At 40.1% G+C, this 23,169-nt stretch overlaps 1 protein-coding gene and 1 long non-coding RNA gene across 8 annotated transcripts in view; one reads left to right on the forward strand and one right to left on the reverse strand.

The window, feature by feature from the left end:
* Positions 1 to 15,865, forward strand: part of GLRA2 (glycine receptor alpha 2) — a 197,878-nt gene extending 182,013 nt beyond the window's left edge. For all 7 annotated transcript variants that reach the window (XM_070067259.1, XM_002719913.5, XM_051827600.2 and 4 more), the window contains one exon: positions 14,331 to 15,865. In XM_070067259.1, the coding sequence (XP_069923360.1) occupies positions 14,331 to 14,609 (279 nt within the window). In that variant the 3' untranslated portion in view covers positions 14,610 to 15,865. The remainder of the gene's footprint in view (positions 1 to 14,330) is intronic.
* Positions 1 to 18,506, reverse strand: part of LOC127484913 (uncharacterized) — a 78,220-nt gene extending 59,714 nt beyond the window's left edge. Inside the window, exon 1 of the long non-coding RNA XR_007912138.2 lies at positions 18,426 to 18,506. This is a non-coding gene — a long non-coding RNA (uncharacterized lncRNA). The remainder of the gene's footprint in view (positions 1 to 18,425) is intronic.
* Between the last annotated feature and the right edge of the window lie 4,663 nt (positions 18,507 to 23,169).

Consider the following 23,169-nt stretch of genomic DNA (forward strand, 5'->3'; position numbering starts at 1 on the left):
ATTCCCCAAAATAATGGCCTCGGCTTTCCTTCCACCTTCCAAATCTCACAAGTTCCAGGCAGCCAGGATCTTCCAAGTTAAAGAGCAAGCAAATGCTGGGTATGATTTGTCATTGATGCTGTTGCTTATTACTGTTTTGGTCTAGCAGTGGGCTCATCCCCTAATCACCTGTCCCCTCTACTCTCAATATTCTTCACTGTTTTCACCTTGAACAGATGGCAAATGATGTTAAATAATTGAACAGTTCATATTCCAGATGGAACATGTTCACCTTCATGCTTCTTAGAATTGAGTGTGTCTTTTGAGCACTCTAGCTCTGAATTGACAGAAACTACTAGGAAAGAATTTCCATATGCCAGGCATAGCTTCCCTCTTGAGAAATCAAAACATCACAACCATGTTATCGATTTCTAAACCACTCACTAAGACTACAGCTAATGTTAAGTGAAAACATTTCTGCTTTATAGATTTTGAGCAGAAAGCCAAATGATTATTGTAACCAATTACTTCCAGTCCATTAAAAATATAGTGTTGTTGGTAAGGTGTGGTCCAAATTAGAGGGACGTATATATTTCACCATAGGAAATTAGATTAAAAATATATGCTGAACAGACATAGACAGCAGAGATTCTACGGCCAATGAAGTCTAAAAAATTCTAGTCCTGCCTAGGTAGAGAGAAGGCCAGAAAATGCAATCTCTCCAGGTGCATATTTGTGACCAGCTGAAACAGGGGTTCTCAAGTAAGGCCGACATTGCTCCTCCAGGAGGCAGTTAGCATTGTCTGGAGACACACTGGGCTGTTCCAACTCAGGGGAGAGCAGTGTTACTGCATCTAATGGGCAGAGGTCAGGATGCTGCTAAACATCCTGAAATGCAGGGCACAGTTCCTGACAACAAATCATTATTGGGCCCCAAATGTCAACAGTGCGGCAGTTAAGCTAAAGGGAGATCCTCCAATGGAAGAAGAGACAAACAATGGGTTTTGGTGCGTATATAGGAATCTTTGTCTAACCCAGCCCCTGTGTCCCCACACCTGCCTTTGGTAGGCTGTAGCAACATCAGTTCTAAACTTCTGCTGAATTTTGTTTGTCCTCCTCTGTCCATACATTTCACCCCCCTTGTCGCTCCCTTGCCCACAAAGGAACGACACTGCTCCCAGCTGATCAGTCTTCAGTAGACTTTTATTTGAACAGGATAGAAAGAGAAACCCTTGAGCAAGGGGAGCTCCGAAAGAAAGGGGAAGCTCCCGTTACTACAACAAGAACGGCTTATATAGTATACATTGCTGAAGCATGTAAGCAAGCTCAGTCCATGCTACAGTCCATGCGGCGGTGCTCCAATCGGGTGCCTGATCACGCACAGTCCACGCGCTCCTTGTCCAACCATAAAGGTGATCACGCGCCTTCATCCAGTCAAGCTCCTGGTCACGTAGCAGGCGACTCGGGTGCTAACAACAAGCTTCCACCTGGTGTTTTCTCAGCCTTGGTCAGTGGGAAAAGAAGTACAGGAAGCCCCAAGGCCATAGTTGTTTTGACTCTAGCCTGGGGTTATGAAACGGTCCCGGTATCACAGCTCAACAGAAACCATAAACATCCACACAGCAGCAGCTATTGCAAACGGTCAGCAAGCTAAGCCTTAGCATGTGGGCCCATGGCTGGCTCATGGGTCCCCACACCCCCTGTTATTAGGGGTGAGATTGTCATGAATAAGGGGTCCTGCTGACATTTTTTTGATGCAGAGGCCTGTAGAGACAATAGATGTAATGGAGGCAATGAAGGAGATTTTATGTAATGATAGCTAAATGGTACACAGCATCACAATGCAGGTATTCATTTGCTTAAGAAATCTGTGGAGAGAATGGTCCATTAATTAGAATTTTTAAAAGGTTTATTTATTTGAAAGTCCATTAATCAGAATTTCTAAGCTTAAAACTGACATTTGCTAATAGCCACAGATTTACAGGGATTTTACTTTCTTTGCCAAACCCAAATGAATGACATATGAGCTCAAATAGTATAATGCTAGGCAAATACTCTCTAGTCTTTTACTATCGGTAATAACTGATAAGGTCTAATTTATTTGGTAAAATATTTGCATATATCCAATATCATGGTACTTCAAAACGTCCATAAAAAATTGTATTCTAATACACATGATTCACATGGCATCTGCTCATGTGATGCTAGCAACAGGTGCTCAATAATTCTCAAAGGGGCACATTCAATCCTTATCATTAAATTAGTGTTTCTGCACCAAAGTCCATTTACCTTTTAATTACATTTTCCACAAACGTTTTGAAGGTTCCTCATGCACAGTGATTTTTCAATTACCCATATGTCTATTATTTTGATTTGTAAATAGATGCAAAAGCAGAAAAAACATTTCTTCATGTTCTGGAGTGTTTCTCTATTCCATTAACTTTCTTTGTAAAGAAATATGCATTTTCTTCTCAGATCGTTGATAGGGTAGATCTAATTTTCACAGTAGCTGGATTTTCACCAGCTCAACACTGGAGCCAAAAACTAATAATGAGCACTGTTTCAAATATAGATCACGAATACCTCAGTTTTTGAGTGACATCGTTGAGTTTAGGTATGCCCTAGTGTTATATAAATCCAGTATGTCAAAATAAGCTACAGAATAAATAAGCAAGGAGATGATTTTTCAGATTACAAAGGACTTTTCCATAATTTATTTAATAAGCATTTACTTTATATGTATTCAAGGTAGAATGGTTCTACTGAGTGTTGTTCTAGGTACTGAGGATATCAAGATATGTGAGACTGGACCTCTTCATTTGAAGGCTACTGAAAGAGGCTGACATGTAAAGATATTATTTTACTATCATGTATAGGTTCTTTTGTGGAGACACAGACTAGTTGCTACAAGAGCTAAACAGAAAGTCAGGACCCAGGATCAGGGCTTAGGAGAAGGCAATCTGAATGGGTAGATATCAAGAGTTGTGTCTGGAGGTCATGAAGGAGCGCACCAGGTGAAAAGAGAACTATGCAGAGGAAAACAGTTGAACAAAGTCGAGGGTCATGAATCATGATAGAAGGAGGTACAGCATAGGACATGGGGGTTCTTAAATGTCATACCCAGGAGCTTGGGAGGAGCCAGCAGAGAAATGAGAAACGAAGCCTGGTAATGGAAACAGTGGGCCAATGAGATCAATTCCACCGTAGCAGAAGGCAGGAATGGTGTTATAATTTGTGGGACCCAGAGTAAAATTAAAACGAGGGTCCTCTTTCGATGTGAATTTAAATGTAGCTACAGGTTAGCATTAAACCAAGCACAGGATCCTTCTAGGCACTGGGTCCCGTGCAGTTCCATAGTATGCCCATCCCTGAAGCTGAGCCGTGCAGAAGGTGTCAAGGTAAGTGTGGATCTCACCAGAAGACCCTAACTATAGCTATCCCAGGAAGCTTGTTTGACTATATCCCACTGGACTACAGAATGATACTATTTCATTTTATCTTCAGTAGCAAAACAAGGATTTAGCCTAAATCCAAAACTTGCATTACTATGTCTGGGAAGAACTTGAGAAGTAGTTAAAGGAAGAATTTTAATTAACTTAGCTAACCAGTGATTTTTAGCATAAGTCACCCTCAGTATTTTCATGTCTTGCAAACAGTTGAGTGTCAGTTATAAGTTAAACCTATAATGAAGTCTATTACCTCCAGCAGAGCTCTCACCTCTGAGTTTAAGACTGCCCATGCAATCATCTACCCCATGTCTCCATTTGAATATCTCAAGGCAACTTTCATCACAACTTTATCTTCTCCCAACCTAATATGATCCTCTTTTGATGTCTTCTCTCTCACTGAATGGCACTACAATACCTCGAGCTGTTTAAGCTGTGTTAACCTTGACAACTTCCAATCTGCCTCTGAGACCTAGTGATTGTCCTTTTTTTTTATTTTATTTTTATTTTTTATTTTTTGACAGGCAGAGTGGACAGTGAGAGAGAGAGACAGAGAGAAAGGTCTTCCTTTTTCCATTGGTTCAGCCTCCAATGGCCGCCGCCACTGGCGCGCTGCAGCCAGCGCATCGCACTGATCCAAAGCCAGGAGCCAGGTGCTTCTCCTGGTCTCCCATGGGGTGCAGGGCCCAAGGACCTGGGCCATCCTCCACTGCACTCCCGGGCCACAGCAGAGAGCTGGCCTGGAAGAGGGGCAACCGGGACAGAATCCAGCGCCCCGACCGGGACTAGAACCCAGTGTGCCGGCGCCGCAGGTGGAGGATTAGTCTATTGAGCCACGGCGCCAGCCGTGATTGTCTTTCTGTGTCTGAAGTTGGCAGTTGCTCTCTATCTACACCACCCCACCCCCGCCATCCAGATCATTCTCATAATTCATCTTGACCACTCCTGTAGCTTTGTAGCTAATCTTCCTGGATCCATATCTGCTTTTATCCACATTGTAAAAAAGTGATTTATTTTGACATACTAACCTAAGTCATGCAATCTCCATTAACAGCTTACAGTGACTTTTCATAGTTATTAAAATAGAGCTCGAAATGGGCACCAAGGTTTATGATTTCAGCCCTGGGTGATTTCTGAAACCTCTCCTCACCCCACTTTGCCACAGCATTCCAGGTACCATTCTATTGCACCTCAAGTCCAGCAAACCTTCCAATCTTAGACATCTCCCAATCCTGCCTTCACCTATTTAATGCTTCTCATTTTCCAGATCTCTAATTAAATATCACTTCCTTCAGGGTAAATGCATATCTGCCACATTAGACCACACTAAAATTTTCCACCAGAGCTCTTATTATAGTTGGTAATTATTGATACATGTAATATTTTATTAATGTTTGTCTTCAAGTTTACAAATGCTTGAGGGCAAGAATTTGGTCTATTTTGCTATCCACCAGAGGTCCACTGCATGGTGTAATGAGTGCCTGGCATTGAATTGGGCCTTTTCAGACCACTCAATCTAAAACACCCATTAATCATTTTTGTTTTTAATTTTGTATTAGCATGTACTAATTGTCCATTGTTGTGGGGCACAGTGCAATATTTCAACACATATACACAAGGTAAACTGATCAAATCAACTAGCCTTTTCATTTTTTTTAAGTTTGAAGCCTATCAACCTCTCTTTCAGTTTTATACATTGTATATAATCCATTATTGTAAACTATAGTCACTCAACTGTGCTGTGGAACACTCAAACTTGTTACTCTTCCTAAGTCCCTTACTTGCACTGCTTTTCTTCGAACTCTGTTCCTGTGTGTGTGTGTGTGTGTGTGTTAAGGGTAATGTGTATATATAATTTATTTTTATTTTTTTTATTTTTTGACAGGCAGAGTGGACAGTGAGAGAGAGAGACAGAGAGAAAGGTCTTCCTTTGCCGTTGGTTCACTCTCCGATGGCCGCCACGGCTGGCACACCACGCTAATCTGATGGCAGGAGCCAGGTGCTTCTCCTGGTCTCCCATGGGGTGCAGGGCCCAAGCACTTGGGACATCCTCCACTGCACTCCCAGGCCACAGCAGAGAGCTGGCCTGGAAGAGGGGCAACCGGGACAGAATCCGGCATCCCAACCGGGACTAGAACCCAGTGTGCCGGCGCCGCAAGGCGGAGGATTAGCCTAGTGAGCCGCAGCGCTGGCCTATAATTTTTGTACTAGTTACTGTTTTCCCCGTTAGAATAGAAACAAAAAAGCACACTTTTGTTTTCCTAGTCTCTGCTGTAGCTTCACCACATCCCTGACACACAATAGGCTCATTTGTTTAAAACAGGGATAAATGCAAATACTCAAGAAATGAATCCCAGAATTTTCTTCCAAACTATGACAACAATACCCTGCATTAAAAAGAGATAATCTGTTGATATGATTTTCTGGTGGAAAAATTGCCTTTCACAATCTGCCAAAAATTACACTATGACAGTTTTAATTCATTCACCACATGTCATTAAGCAACAAGGGCTATATTTGTTTTACTCTGTTTCAACTTCATTCTTCAAATCTCAGGCAGACTCTTCATCCATAATCTTGAATGGAAACGATTTAGAGTTTGGGGGAAAAATTCACACAAATCAGAGTTTTTTAGAGTTTTTGGAATTAGACAGACCTGGATTTGAGTCTCAGCTTCAACATTTATTGGCAATATAATTTTGGGAAGCCACAAGACTTCTCTTGGCCTTTGTTGCCCCAAGAAATACATGACTTGCAGGATTGGTTTGCTGACAGGACTGACTGTAGTTTCAGTGCATGGTCCATCATTCATAATCAATAAATGATATCTACTTATTATTCCCATCTATTCCTGAGTCCCTATGACAGGGAGGAGGAAATTGAAGCCCAAAGAATTAAGGAGAGTTTCTCAAAGCCATTCCTCTTCCCCACATCCAGGTAGTAGAAATCTCCACATCTACAATTCAGCATCATCTAACCATCATTTGCCTGGGGGACTTTTTCATTCAAAACCCACTGGGTTTGCACTCTCTCTGTTTCCTAAGGAGTGCTAGAGACTCCATTATGCCCTTGCATTGATTGAAGTTCACTACAACCTTAAGTTCCAACTGAGCAGTTTCTTGTTCCAAAAGAAGGGACACAGTCCAATCAAAGAATCTAGGTGAGAGATGCAATGGAAAGAATTTTCCCCTACCCCCAGTGTTTAGGAGTCCTCCTCCCTGAGGCAGAAGGAGAAAAATCAGAAATACAGAGTGCACTAAAATCTTTTATTTTATAAGCACTGTTCTTATAATCATATCAAAAGCATTTGCTTATAATTCACTACAGTGCAATTCTGGTGAACTTTAGATCCAATTTCACATCAATAACAAGAGTTATTCCAGATATAAGATAAGGGTATCAAGTTTATAAGTAAAAGTGATGCCTAATATAAATAATTACGTAGTGGCATGGCAGAGCTTCAGACAGCAGACAGGATTTAAGGATATGTTATCAAAATGGGGTATAGAAATCACATGTATTGAAACTTGGGACCGGGTGACTTCTTTTCTGTGGGAATTTAACTAACCAGTGAATAAGCAAAACAGAGTCAGCTAGAGGTGTTTACTATTCAGTTACTTGAGATAGTGGACCTGCAGATATAATTAACTTGCTAAAATAAATAGAGAATATATGTGTAAAATTCTTTCCTTATGGGAGAAGCTGACTCTCCTTGTGAATATGCTCAATCAACTAAGCTGTGCCCACAGATTGTTCTTTCTTTTAGCTTCAGCTTATCCATGACTCAAGCTCATCTCCATTTTGCTCTCATATAGGAATGTAGCCATATTACCATGACATTTTATTCTGAACCTGCTAGAGAGGCAAGGCAATTAGTCATTCATTATAGCACACAAAAAACCTCAAATTGGTTGCAGTTATGTTTTCTGAATCAAAACCATATCCTTTGATGTGGATAATTTAAAGTTCTATATTTAAAAGGCATTGGATGAGTCATAATGGTAAATAAGAAGACCCTTAAACTAGAACTCATATCTCTTGCGTATTAAAATTAAATGAATAATTTTTATCTACAACAGATTTATTTTTGTGGTGGTGAAGTTTAAAGAATGGATTTAATTAGCTGTAACTATACTCAGAAGCCTAACTCAAATCCTGTTGAATGAATGCATATTTTCAAGCATAAGGAAAAAACCTCTTAAAATTCTACTGTGTTCATTATTCAGCAAATGTTTATTAAGAACCCACGTTTGCATGACAATGCAAAACATAATGATATTCTATCCGGGCATCTTTCTAGTCTAGCTCTGTTAATTGAATGAGTTAATCTCTTTAGCCGTCCATTCACAGTATGTGGGGAAAGAGTGCAGAAATTAAATGAATGAGTCAGTCTGAAAAGAACCAAGGATGTGTATATTTCGGTTTCCCTCGGCCTTAACATGCTAACAACAGGCTCCTAGCTAACTACCCTTTCTATTTTTCTAGGGGCTTGAGAATTCAAAAGAATCTTATCTCACTCAGGCAGTGAACTATATGCTCGATCACGAGTTTCTAAATGTTTATAGAGGTGAAGAGTAATTTGCAAGATTCTATTGATAAGGAAAGGAAAACTGCACAGTAAGTTTAGGAAGATAAGGGAAATGTTTTTTAAGGGGTTATTTCCATTTGAAAAGTACTTTTAGACTTGATAGTGTGGCACAGGTTGTGCATTTTAGAGATGGACTCTAGAACTCACTTAAGCCACTGATTTCCAACCGTTCACAATAGAATGCTGGATTTTTTAAAACACAGATCCTAAATTCTTATCCCTAGAGATTCTAATTGAATTGCTGTGGACAGGGCTGAGAGGGGTAGCAGACATATATAACTGTATTTGTAAACTTCCCCAGAAGCCAAAGCCGAGATCCATAGCTCTAGTATAGACTTGACATTTTTGACATGAGGTCCCTGAGATGTTAGAAAAATATAGTAAGTAGCTTACCTAAAGTCAACACAGCTTATAATCTTTGGAGCTAGGCCTGGGACCCAAGTATCAAATTCCAGTCTGGATTTCTCATTACTAAACCAAAAGGCGCCATTTCCATTTCACTCACATGCTGGTTGAGATCTAAGAATCAATTAGCAAGAATGACAAGTCCAAGACTACCTACACCCCATGTGACAAGCAATTCCCCTCCTCCTGTCACCTGTGTGTTTCTTTTCTTGGCAAGTACTGAATAAGTCTTCAGATGGTTATCATGATTTTATAATGATGGATATATCTGTTTATACTACATTTTGAAAAACTTCACTTATTTGAAACTTTTACATATATAAAGTTTATCCTTCACATTTTAAAAATTTTTATTTTACTTATTTTTAAAAAATATATTTGAGAAACAGAGAAAGAAAAAAAACACACAGAGAGCTCCAATCTGCTGATTTACTCTGCAAATGCCCACTACACTGGGGCTGGACTGAACAAAGTAAAAAGGCTGCAATTCGGTCCAGGTTTTCCCATGGGTGGTGGGGATCACACAACTTGAGCCACCACCTGCTGCCTCCCTTGGTCTGCATTAGCAGGAAGGGAACTAGAATCAAAAGCAGAGCCAGGAGAGTGAGGATTGGAAGCCAGGAACTTCCATATAGAATGTGAGTGTCCCAAATGGTGTCTTAACCAAACATGATACCAAACATTCATCTCTCATTCACATTTTAAAGCAAATAGAATTAATTTTTGAATCTTAGTCCAACTTAAGTTTCCACTGTTGAGTTTATATAGTTGAGCTGCGGACGCACTCAGACATCCAGCTGACTTTTCTTTGCCAGCATCCTTTAGGTCAGCCTCTTTCACCAGATCCAGAACATTCCATGCAGGTAGAGCCCTTGCCCAACAGCATTAACTAGGTCTCAGCACCTAGCCCACTGCTTGTCAGTGACTCAACACTCGACAATAAACTTTGGAATGAAAAATCTCTTACTACATTTTGTTCAGAAATGAGACAAAGTGCTTTGAGCTAACTTGCAGGAGATAATCCTATATAAAAATATTGGGTGACTTTATAAAGTAGTAGTTTTATAGTTTTTATAAAAGCTTTGTCCTCATTTTCATAATATAAATTGGCTAAATAAAGGTTACAATGAATGCCTTGTATTGGTAGCACTAGATACATTAAGCTATTTTTATTAATGTGTGTATAACCTGTGATAACTAATAGAGCACTTAAAAGATAATCTATAGAAGTGAAATTGACACTTTGAGAAGCAATGCCTTTGAACAGCCCTTGTCTCGACTGTTGAGGAACAATTTTTTTTTCATACTATTTGTTGAACTTTTTACTTAACATAGAGTTAATCATGTGTGTATAAAGTTAAGTGAAAATAGATCTTAGTAAAAAATAAGAATAGGACTAGGAGAGGGAGAAGGAAAAGGTGTAGGAGAGTGAGTGGGAGGGTGGGTATGGTGGGAAGAATCACCATGTTCCTAAAGTTGTAATTATGAAGTGTATGAAGTTTGTATTCCTTAATTAAAAAGTTTCTGGGGAGGGAAAAAAGTGAGCAAAGGATATGAATAGACATTTTGCAAAAAAAAAAAAAAAAAAAACGGCCAACAAACACATGAAGAAAAGTGCTCAGATTACTAACCATCAGGGACATGAAAATAAAAACCAGAGTGAGGTATTATCTCACTCCAGTTTGAATCACTATAATAATAATAACAACAATAATAATAAATGACAGCATCATAGTGTGAAAATGGGGCCTTAATATACCATTTTTAGGAATTAAATACAAACATTATGTAAAACAGATTGCTCAAAAAACTAAAAAAGGAGCCACCATATGACCTAACTTTCCCTCTTCTGGGAATATATGCAATAGAGGTGAAATCAACATATGAAAAAGATATCTGCATTACCATTTTTATAGCAGCTCAATAAAAAATAGCAAAAAGAGTCAACCTCAATGCCCATCAGCTGATGACTGGATAAAGAAAATGTGTTATATATAAATGGCAGAATATTATTTGGCCATAAACAATGAAATACCTTCGCAATAAAACTGACATATCTGAATATCTTTACACTAAGTGAAATAAGCCAGACTTACAAAGATCACGTTTTCCCTACACAGAGGTTAATCTATACAGTATAAAAAATTGTGTGGATATTATATTATTTGGTATGTAGTTGGTTAAAATATTGCTTTCATTGAATTATACCATCCACATGACAATATATCCTTATTTACTCACTCTATGATCATTGTAAAGAATTCCACACTTTATGGCTTCTTATATCCCTGTTTTCAAGATATAACTATGTATGTGTATGGATATAACTACATATGAAGAGAATATGGCAAAATGTAAAAAAATGTTCAATCTTAAAAAGTAAATGTAAAAATGTAATAAAAAAGAAAATGTGCAAAACTTTATTTGAGAGGTAGAGTTACAGACAGAGTGGGGGGAGGCAGAGAGAAGGGTCTTCCATCCACTGGTTCACTCCCAAGATGGCTGCAATGGACGGAGCTGGGCCAATTCAAAGCCAGGAGCCAGGAGCAGCCTCTGGATCTCCCAGGCAGGTGCAGGGGCCCAAGCACTTGGGCCATCCTCCACTGCTTGCCCAGGCCATAGGAGAGAGCTGGATCAGAAGAGGAGCAGCCAGGACTAGAGCCAGTGCCGATATGGGATGCTAGAGAAGCAGGCAGAGGTTTAGCCCACTATGCCATAGCACTGGCCCCAGTAAAAATTATTCAGTGCCAGTGCTGTGGCATAGCAAGTGAGGCTGGCGCCTGCAGTGGCAGCATCCTATATTGGCGCCAGTTCGAGTCCTAGCTGCTCCATTTCTGATCTAGCTCTCTGCTATGGCCTGGGAAAGCAGTGGAGGATGGCCCAAGTGCTAGGGCCCCTGGACCCATGGGGGAGACCTGGAGGAAGCTCCTGGCTCCTGGCTTCAGATTGGCACAACTCTGGCCGTTGTGGCCATCTGGAGAGTGAACCAGCAGATGGAAGACCTCCCTCTGTCACTCTCTGCCTCTGCCTCTCTGTAACTCTACCTTTCAAATAAATAAATCTTTTTTAAAAAAAACTGTTAATACAAGGCTGGCATTGTGTCCCAGTGGATTAAGCCACCAACTGCAATGCTGCAATCCCATATCAGAGTGCCAGTTTGAGTCCCAGTTGCTGTGCTTCCAAACCAGCTTCCTGAAGATGTGCCTAGGAAGGCAGAGAAAGAAGTCCCAAGCTCTTGGGCCCCTGCCACCCATGTGGGAGATCAGGATAGAGTTTCTGGCTCCTGGATTCAGCCTGACCCAGACCTGGTTGTTGGGGGCCATTTAGGGAGTGAACTAGAGAATGGAAGATATGTGTGTGTGTGTGTGTGTGTGTGTGTCCCTCTCTGTCTCTCTGCCTTTAAAATTAAAATAAATAAATCTTTAAAAAATAACGTAATACATCAAGTAAACAAGTCTTCTGTTTTACAGCCTGGTTATCCTAGAGATGAGATATCCATGACAAAGGCTAACCTAGAATGTTCGACAATTATTCATGTTTACTATGTCTTCAGTTCAAATTCCAACTCATTGTCAGGTTACAATACCATATTCAGTCATGTTTCTGGTTGGCCTCACCCAAGGTATTGTATTACAGCAGGCAATGATAAACCAAGGGCCTCAAGGACTCTATTGAACTCCAGCTCATTTTCAAGGTGCTTGTTCCTCCTCTAGAGCAGAGTGGCACCTGTGTACCCATCTGGCTGAGAGAGCCACATGGAAGCCAGTGTGTCCTCCCTTCCAGGTGCTGCAGCTGAGCACATATGCTCCAGTCTAAACTAAGCATTCTGAAGCCCACGTACTTCTCTTTGAACCACAGACCCTGCCATTCCCATCGTACCCTTAATGAAGCATAATCAACTGAAATAGTTGTTGCCTTCCTTACCTATCAGAATCTCCTACAAACCTCAGAAGACTCATTTCAACACAGAATCTGTAACCTCTTCACCATGCCATTTGGGTTATGGTTGGGCTCTCATTCACATTATACCAAAGGTCCTTCAATATGCCTTTTCTATGTGGTTGAAAGCATAGTGACATGCAGTGAACACTGCTGACAGACAACACCAAGTTTCCTCATCTTTTGGGAAGCATAACCACTGTGATTATCCGGTAAGATACAACACAATCTCTGGTGACTCAAAGGGGCTGCATAGTATTGTGGGTGGCAGTAATCTAGTAGCATGATTCAACTGATGGCTATCTGGAGTGAGATTTTTATTTAAGCAGGTCATTTCAATCTCACATTTTTTAGTGTTTATTTAATAAGCTGAAGGCCTAAAATTTATTATTGTTTTTCCTTTTTTTAAAAAGATTTATTTATTTATTTGAAAGTCAGAGTTACACAGAGAGAGTAGAGGCAGAGAGAGGGAGAGAGAGGGTCTTCCATCCGATGGTTCACTCCCCAATTGGCCGCAACAGCTGGAGCGGTGCCTATCTGAAGCCAGGAGCCAGGAGCCCCCTCCAGGTCTCCCACATGGGTGCAGGGGCCCAAGGACCCCAGGCCATCCTCCACCGCTTTCCCAGGCCACAGCAAAGAGCCAGATGGGAAGAGGAGCAGCTGGGACTAGAACCGGTGCCCATACAGGATACCGGCACCCCAGGCCAGGGCTTTAACCCGCTGTACCACAGCAACAGCCTCTCTTTTTCTTTTTGTTAAAAAAGATTCATTTATTTGTTTGAAAAGCAGAGATACAGAGAGGCAGAGGCAAAGAGAAAGAGAGGTCTTCCATCCACTGGTTCACTCCCCAGAAGGCTGCAACAGCAAGAGCTGCAACAATCCGAAGCCAGGAGCCAGGAGCCGATTCCAGGTCTCCCACACGGGTGCAGGGGCCCAAGGACTTGGACCATCTTCCAGTGCTTTCCTAGGCACTTTAGCAGCGAGCTGGATAGGAAGTGGAGCATCCAGGGCTCAGACCGGCGCCCGTATGGGATGCCAACAGTACAGGCAGTGGTTTACTCACTACACCACAGCGCTGGCCCCTCAACCCCACTTTTGCAACCCCACCATTTGACCCTTCCCTTGACCCAGTCATACACCCAGATCCCATACATCTGTCTCTAAGGCTATTTGTTCTTTACAGTGAGGAAAAAATATAATATTAAAATTTTTGTATCTAATTCATGTCAAAATAGTCAACAAAATATCACTGACATTGGCTAAAATGTCACGTGCTTAAATACAGAATAGAAATGATTAACTAAACAAAGGGAATCTATGTTAGAAATCGACACTGGAACAATTAGCCATAGTGTAAATATTCAAACTAAATAATGTATATTGAATCTTTGCTAGACAACTGGGGTGAATGAGAGTTTTGAAGGTGAAACAGGTATACATTTAAAAGATTCATCTCAGAGTTTGCATGAAAGCCAGTGTTGAGTATGGAGGAATTGGGCTGCGATTGGCCCATGGTACTCAAAGTTTCTAACTCAGGGCCAGGCACATGGCAAAGGCTCAGTAAATATTTCTTGAATGAATGCATGATCAAATGGTCTTCCTCATAGATACATAATGTAATATTGGGACTTGGAGAACTGGCTTTAAAACCATCTATTCTAATCTGTGGATTAATAAATTAGATTTGGGGAAAGTCTGCACTGAATATAATGTAGGTGTTTCTGTTGGTTAATTAATGAAAAATGATCACAAAGTAATTATTCTTAACCTTAATTTCTCCATCTGAAAAGTCAATGAACTATATCTGTTCTATGAATAATTGAGTTGAACTTGAAAGCGAGCTCCCCACTCCAAAAGCCTCCCACACCACCAGCTAACTGTGATTTATTCTTCTACTTCTGAAGAATTTTAAGCATCTTCAATCTAAGTTGACTGACAACCAATCTGTGCTTCCTCTCTCTTGACTCTCACAGGAAGAGGATGTTACTCGTGAAAGCCGTTTCAATTTCAGCGGTTATGGGATGGGCCACTGCCTCCAAGTGAAAGATGGAACAGCCGTCAAGGCCACACCTGCCAACCCGCTACCACAGCCCCCCAAAGATGCAGATGCCATCAAGAAGAAGTTTGTAGACCGGGCAAAAAGGATTGACACGATATCCCGAGCTGCCTTCCCACTGGCCTTCCTCATTTTCAACATCTTTTACTGGATCACATACAAGATCATTCGGCATGAAGATGTCCACAAGAAATAGATGTGCCCTACAGACCCTGGGACCTTCTCGCTTAAGTGTTGTGCTTGTAAATACACAGTGAAATTGTCATTCTATCACCTTGACAGAGGAGAAGATTAAGGGAGGGGGGAGGGGGGAGTATGGGGGAGGGAGTCCCTGGCACCTACATGACAAAAGACAAGTTATGCAGGCAATGAAGAAAAGTGCACAGAATCAAGGCGTTGCAGAATCACTTCAACCTAATTCCCTTCCATAGTCTTTAGCATTCTTCCTTCAGATGACACATCAATCCGACATGACATGCAGGCTCAAGTTCTCAAGGGCTGTCTGCCTTTTGGTTTGGTTTGGTTTTGACTACTTCTGGTACTGAGAAGTTAGCTTCACACACACACACACACACACACACACACAGTAAAATGGCTACCATCAGACCATAGCAACTAGTCTATAGTGAGTCGAGGACCAAACTTTTTCAGGAAAATGCTGCCTCGTTTTTAAAACAAGCCTCCTGAGCTACGTTCTTTACAATGTCTGTAATTAGCGTTTCACCTAAGAAATCCTTTTGTGGGTTGTAAATTCTTTCTACCTATCCAGAAAACAACAACAACAACAAATGAACACCAATGTCAAAGAACAGATTTCTACTTTACTGTCAATGTAGGTGTGCATTTTAATATTATTTTTCTTTCCTAGATGTAATTTTGGGGTTTAAATTGTGTATTGTGTAATTGATTTGATAGTGTACTCTCTTAAAGATAAATGCCCATTTTATTTTAGATTCAACTTAGTGCACTTTTTCTTTCCCGCTTTGGCTATATTTATGTGTGACTTTAAGTGCCCAAGCGTGACTCAGCCATTGCAGCCACTCAGCCACAGTATTTATGGAGATGGTGTGTCCTGAACGATGTAGCTCCAATTAGCTTGAACTTACCATTTCTGCTTTCACTGTAGATGTAACTACTAGTCCTAATGTCAACTGACTCATGATTTCTACTGTCAGTCAAAGTGAATATCGTTTTAAATATCCTTGACTAACTTAAAGAATTTTAAAATTGTACTGTGATTTTCATAACCCGTTGCCTTTTTGGTACCAGAGCTACGTGGTTTGAATCCTGGCTACATGTTTTAAGTAAGAAAAAAAATACGTATTTTTGCTTACTCAGATAAAAGACAACCTGTAAAAATATAAGGATATAATTAAATTTTACATGTGCTGTAAAAGGGGTTATTTTAAAAAAAGCATTTGTTCAATTTCAATAAAGCTAAGTGTGCCACAACGTCTTCTCTAGAGTCTCCATTTCCCACTAAAGTATAAATCCTTTGTATGACAACAATAATTTGAATTTTTGTATCTACTCTTCCTCATAAGCTTAAAGCATTGCTATAGCTATTATGTCATTAATATTTACAGCATACTCATGCAAAAAAGGAAAAAAATGTCTTATTTGAGTTGTAGAAGTAGGGAAACAGGAGCATTATTAGCCATTGTGAGCCAAGTCTAACAATGGGTACTCAAATGAGACATGGACAAGTTCCAAGAGCACTGAAGAACTGTAAAATCTTAAGGTGAAACAAAATTTCTAGCTCCCCATCCTGATTGCGTTAAGAATAGAATTTCCGTGATGAAAGAAAAATTCTGAGAACCTCACTGAAGTACAAATAACTCATCTTAACTCTTGTAGATTTTCCTTGAGCAAAGTCATCCTTCATTCTTAGGATGACGTGCACTCAAGTTTATATTTATGGCCTTCTAAACCTATTTTAATATTGAATAATTTCCATAGAGATGAATATTGGAGAGTGGCTACAGGTATGAATTTTGGAGACAGTAGCTCAGTCACCTGTCAACAATGTAATCTTAGTGTGGAGGAAAGCCCAAGAAAAACCTTATTTGGTTCACAACTTCTATGAGGCTGGCTCTGTGGTTATATACTTCAATTAGAATACTCCAGTTTTCCCTGAAAATTCAGCAAACAATAGAAAACTACTATAAATTTATATCCCCAAATATGTCAGTTATGTATTTTCTAGGATTTCCTTTATATGCAATATTTTCCTTGATTAATAAAGTGATATCAATAAACTCAAAAAAAAAACACAATGTAATCTTAGGTAAGTTACATGATGTCTCAATAGCTCTTGTTTCATAGATTTTTTTTTCCCAGAAGATTCCCTGGAAAAACTGCAAGTAAAGCCATTAGCATGATGTGACATGTAGTAAATTCTCAATAATTGCCAGATATAATAAAATTAGTATTACAAGTAGTATTGGTTATCCTCTGGGCAAGAAGTTTCATAATGTATAGCCTTGGCAAATTTAATGTTATGCTTTTTGCATCATTACTAAAATAATATTTCTATTTCATTGCTCATTCCTTTTCAAACAAATAAGGTGAAATATTTGTCCTTTCACTGCAAAAAAGCAAAATTAAGGATAAGATGCCCTCAAAGATGGATGTGACCGCATAGGTATCCTTGGAAAAACCCTAATGCTGCATATAGCACGAGGGTCAAATGGCAGTTTGAGTTGAAAATCCTTAGCTAGATGGTCATGTTTTATCTTGGAAAGTACAGTTCCCATTAGTTCAATTAGAAAATTGAAAACAGATTCACTTCAAGACATAGACAAAGTCACCTTTGATGGCAAGAGAGCTTCTTGACTTTTCTCTAGTTCTAGGCCACATTCAGTGGAAATAACTCATAAGTGCACCCATTTGAGTTACATAAATAAGACAAAAATCTCAGGGAAAATATTTTGAATACAATATACTTCAATGAAAACCTATAATGTTATTACGAATTTTCTTTGGAACATATTTCCTTCTGTGGGGAGCAACTGGGACTAGACTGTTACTCGAATTAAGACTTATTTTATGCATCTGCTCTCCCACAATATGGCGCTGGGAGAGGAGGAAACAGCTTCTACACAGCTGCCTCCAGTTCAACCAATAAACTGTAGGACCTGCTCCTGATTGGAGGAGAGCAGCGTACTCGGCGTGTGGGTAGCAGAGTTGGGATTGGTGGAAGAGGACTATAAAGGAGGAGAGAGACAACATGCACCAGGAACATCTATCTGAAGGAACACCTGTGCAGCCCCCGAGAGAGCCGGCCGGCGATGTGCCACTCCCCCGCGGAAGTGGGGAAAGTGGCAGGGGGAACCGCCCTTCCACGGAGGTGGAAGGATTGGTAGCCAACCCGGGAAGAACCAGCAGCAAACCCGGGGAGGGCCGAGCAGACAAAAGAACAGCGCAGGGTCCTGTGTCGTTCCTCCACGAAGAGGGGGAGCGACACCTTCTCGATAATATTTGAAGAAAAAATAGCTCAAGAGTGAAATCATGGCTCTAAATGAAAAGAACTTATTACCCATTTTCATTAGATTGGAAGCTTCTGGAAGAAGGTGGTTATGTTTCCTTGGGTTCTACACAAGGCCTACCAAACCTTGAGTGCCTAATGGATATTGTTACTATCTCAGTGAAGGATATGCTGTGTCTGTTGACAAAGTTACCTGAGTTCTCCCCAACCCAGAAAACACACGAGGTCAACACCTACTGTCACCAGTTTTCAGATGATGGATTACTGGGGGACTTTTAAACATTTTTCAATTCCTACCACTTGGTTTTAAGAAAATATTAGAATAACTCAAGATATTTGATGACATTCTCAAATATCTTGGCCCTGAACAGATGTTACGAACCAGACTGGCTGTCGATTTTTAAAAACCCTTCCAGACAGTATTAGCATTAAGCTCCTCATCTATGCCACTGCACAGAACTGCCAAATCCTGAAAGCAACATTTCCAATAAAGATTAAATGAATATCATTTTACATTTCACTTACCCCATTAATATCAAATGTGAAGGTGCCAATCAAAACACAGCACAAAATTCCATGTCATAGGATTCACAGCTCTGAAAAAGAAAAAAAAAAATCTCTTCAGAACTTTTTTAGGATTTTATGCGTTTCCTAGTTTAAGTCTAAAGTCACATTTGTGGGATGAATCCAAATCCTAAGTCTGCCAGATATTCTTTTTTCATCTTTCAACCTCTACTTTAGTTTTTTTCTTTTTTCACCAGTGTGGGTGGGCTTTTTTTCATCCTTTAAATATAATCTGAATGATTCAAGAAATACACACACATTTTTCATAGATCACAAAGTAGAACTAAAGATAACACCAAAATTTCAGACTCATAAAGCACATCAAAATATCAGCACGTTTTAATGTCCACAACAGCATTTGATTCTGACAGTTGTCCAAGATGACCAGGCCACAAAAGGTCAGTATCCACCCCTTGATCAGTCAATAAACAAAAGCCCCGTGAATTAAATGCCCCAAATCAACTATCACATTGGAGACTGAACATCCAGCATAATTTGTTCCTTAACTGCTCAGACCATACACTTTCCTACATCCTTATTAGCTGAGGACAGAAAAGCTTGGAAAGTAAGTCATTGTAGCGCTGATATATCCTCAGGAAGAAAAAATAAATTGGACAGGAGGTATACAAAATATTTCTGTTGAAAATGTGTGGGAGAAATAGCTCAAAATTTTACATACAGCATGAAGAGTATCTTCAAAGAGCCTCAATATCTTATTTGGCCAAATGGCTGAAAAGATACCAGGGTTAAAAAAAAGACCAAAAAATTTCAATTTAAAAAGTGTTTATTTCCATTTTTTTAAGACGGGAAAACAAATTCGTTTTGTCACACATTTCCATACAAGAAAAGATGCATATTCTACTCCGGTGCAAATACATTTTTAAAATAATGATTAATTCTTGGGGGCCAGCACTGTGGCATAGCGGGTAAAGCCGCCGCCTGCAGTGCCAGCATCCCATGTGGGCGCCTGTTCAAGTCCTGGCTGCTCCAGTTCCTATCTGGTTCTCTGCTGTGGCCTGGGAGGGCAGTGGAGTATGGCCCAGGCCCAAGGACACCCACATGGGAGACCAAGAAGAAGCTCCTGGCTCCTGGCTTCGGATTGGCGCAGCTCTGGCCGTTGCGGCCATCTGGGGAGTGAACCAGCACGTGGACAATTCATTTTCTCTCTCTCTCTCTCTTTCTCTCTCTCTCTGTGTGTGTGTGTGTAACTCTGACTTTCAGGTAAATAATATATAGATCTTTAAAAAAAATAAAATAATGATTAATTCACAACAGTAAAAACACACACACACACACACACACACGAAATCTGGTCATTTGCAATAAAATGGAGGAAACTGGAAAACATCATACTTAGTGAAATAAGCCAGTCCCAAAAAGGACAAATACTGTATATTCTCCCTGACCTCTATAACTAATAGAGCACATAAAAGGTGCTCTATTATATATACAGAAGTGAAATTGACACTTTGAGAAGCATCGACTATGAATACCCCTTGTCTCGACTGTTGAGGAACAGGTTTTTTTTTTTTTTCCATACTATTTGTTGAGCTCCTTACTTATCATAGAGTTAATCATATGTATATAAAGTTAATTGAAAATAGATCTTAAAAAGTACGAGTTAGGAATAGGAGAGGGAGGAGGAAGAGGGGTGGGAAAGTGGGTGGGAGGGTGGGTATGATGGGAAGAATCACCATGTTCCTAAAGTTATAATTATGAAGCGTATGAAGTTTATATTCCTTAAATAAAAGGTTTCTGGGAAAAGGAAAATAAATAAAATAAAATAAAGTAAAATAAAATAAAATAAAATAAAATAAAATAATGAGCAATTTAATTCCCCTAAGCTGATGACAGTGGGCATCTACTATTTTTAGAATACGACCTAGCCTTTGGAGAATACTTTCTCATTTTGACAGAAATGATTCACAAATATGTGAATTTCTCTTTAAAGAGGAGAGCAAAGCTCTCAAGTGCTGTTTGTGCAATGTGCACGGCACTGGCTTTCTGATGGTAGGGCCCAGGGCTGCTGATGGAATGGACAGCCTGCTTAGTCCTGATGCAGGTCCTTACAAAGATGGAGGCAATGGCAAGGAGACTCTTCATGTACAAGGACCAGAACTAACCAAGAGTTCATCCAATTCAGTACACAGCCATGTCTTAAACTACCCCTGATTCTTGAGCAGAAAGATTTAGAGGCAGAATAATGAAGAAGGGAAAAGAGATAAAGGGAGGATCGTGGCCCAAAATCCCATTAAAGGCATAAACCAGACCCTGTCACTCTGCTTTGACCTCTCAGTGGCTCTCCAGACGCCTTGCTGTGGTCACATGATCTGCCTGCTGTCCTACCATGCCCTCCTGTTCCCTCCACCTCCAGGCTCGTAGGTGACCACCTTCCCGGCCACTCCTACCACTGGGTATTTGTGCTTGTTGCGCTGTCCTCTTCCCCTAGAGCAGGAGCTGTTTAACTTTTTTCTGAAAAGGGCCAGATAGGAAATAGTTTAGGCTTTGCAGGCCATACAGTCTCTATTGCGACTACTCAACTCTGCTAGCGTGATGCAAAAACAGACAAAGACAGCAAATAAGCAAATGGCTGCTGATGTGCTCCAGTAAAAGTTTATTTCCAAAAACAGGCAGCAGACCAGATGTGGCCTGTAGACAACACATTGTCTAGATACACAAAGGGCTTACTCATTTACATCAGACCTTCGTATCAGGGAAGCCATCACTGACCACCTTGTATATAGTTTGCACTCTCCAACCATTATACTATTTCCCATTTCTGTCATATTTTTATAGTATTTTTCACTTTCTGACAATTGATGTTCTTATATATTTCTCTCTCTCCCTCTCTCGCTTGCTCTCTCTGTCACACACACGTACACACACGACAGCTTCAGGAGAGAAAGTAGAAACTAGTTCATTGGGATCTACATCTGTGCCTGGCACTTAGTAGGTGTTTAATCAATACAGTAATTGTTCAACAGATATTTGAATAGTTAATACGGTATAGAGTTAATTGAATATATACAAGGCAGGCTTAGATGTGGAACTAAGGAACTTAATGCTACCCAGTTAGATAAAAATTGCTGTGGAAACTTAAGTATGCAACAATGGAGGACTTGTACTAGATTAGTATTTTACAATGTTTATTCTACAAATCCCTAATGCTCCAGATCTTTCAGGGTGTGGGACGTTAGCAGTCCTGCCTGAACTGAGGCGCTATAATTTCCCACTGACTTTTATCACAAGACACGGGCCCCTACAGTGTGGAAGTTCTAAGAGGCACTGCAGGAGATCTCCTGCATTCCTGCATTCTAAACACATTTCTCTATGCCCCACTCTGTAGTGGCAGCTCCACTGCCCCTTAACAGTCAGGATCGATCACCCCTCTGGTACAATGCCCCTCTTCTTTCCCTGCTGAGAGGCCCACAGATCCAGGCAGCAGGCTCAACTTGCTGTTCAATGATCTGCAACAAGCATCACCTGGAGGAAGCAGAGGCGGAGATCCCAGAGAAGGTTAGAGACTTGAAACTTTCTATCTAAATTCTCTTAAAGCATAGTTTTCAAAAGGATAAGAGCATGACCCTCATCATATATAAATTTAAGGCAAGTCAAAAATTGTGTTTTGCTTATCAATTGATGAAAAAACTATACAGTGTTAAATCAGTCCAAAGAACATTTGAGAATAAAAGGGTGTTTGTTATAAGTTTCCCAGGTTAGATACACAACTAGCTGGTGTCCAACAGGGTCAGAAACAGAAAACTTGGGGGTGAACTATTCTTTGCACTGAAATTCTTTACATTTCTACAGGACAAAATTCTACAAGTCCATGTCTACCTCTGCAGAACAGTTAAATAGCTCAGATAATACAATGTCAAGACCAGCACTGACTGAAAAGCACCTATAAATCCTTTTTGCATAATTCCAAGTCTCAGGTAATTTTTCTGACAGACAAATGCAATTCAAGTGTAATACTACCAACTGACTATGAATATCATACCCTAAAGAGGCCGAGGCCCAGAGAGTTATCACACCTTGGGCTCAGAACCAAAATCCTTAAATTCCATCCTGATTCCTTTCCAACATCTTCCATGAACTTCTATCCATTGGAAAGAAGTTGGAAAGGGCAGTTTCTCCACTCTAAGTTAGGATTCCTTCCTGTGATTATTTACTCATTATGCTGGAAGGCAGGTGGCATGGTTGTAAAGGTAGAGTTTGTGAAGTGACATCTAAGTTCAAATTCTCCCTCTGTCTCATTTTTGTAAAATGTACTTGGTTGATGCTTTAATGCCCCAAAACTAAAGGTAATGTAAAACATGATGATATCCACCTCATTCAATTGTAGTTGAGGATTAAATTGATTAGTACCTGCCATTTAATGGGTAACTGAATACATATTAGTTTGCATTTCCCTTTCCACTTGCCTTTAATTACTAATATTTTATTTCCCTAATGAAGCCATTCAGGACCTCTCACCTATAAACTGAGTCTATTCCTATGTGATCTAGTGTAACCACAGCAATTTCAAACCATCACCTAAATATCACAGAGGCTGGTTGAAAATGAGAAAACTTTGTCTAGAGACGGTCTGAACAAACTTCTTTGGCTTTTTACTTTCACAGCTTGTCCTAATATAGAAAGGAACAATTTTCTGGTTTAAATGCTGAAAAGGTTTAAGTTGGCATAACCAGGACCGGGGGGGGAA

This window comes from Oryctolagus cuniculus, chromosome X, assembly GCF_964237555.1.
Source record: "Oryctolagus cuniculus chromosome X, mOryCun1.1, whole genome shotgun sequence".
NCBI classification, from domain to species: Eukaryota; Metazoa; Chordata; class Mammalia; order Lagomorpha; family Leporidae; genus Oryctolagus; species Oryctolagus cuniculus.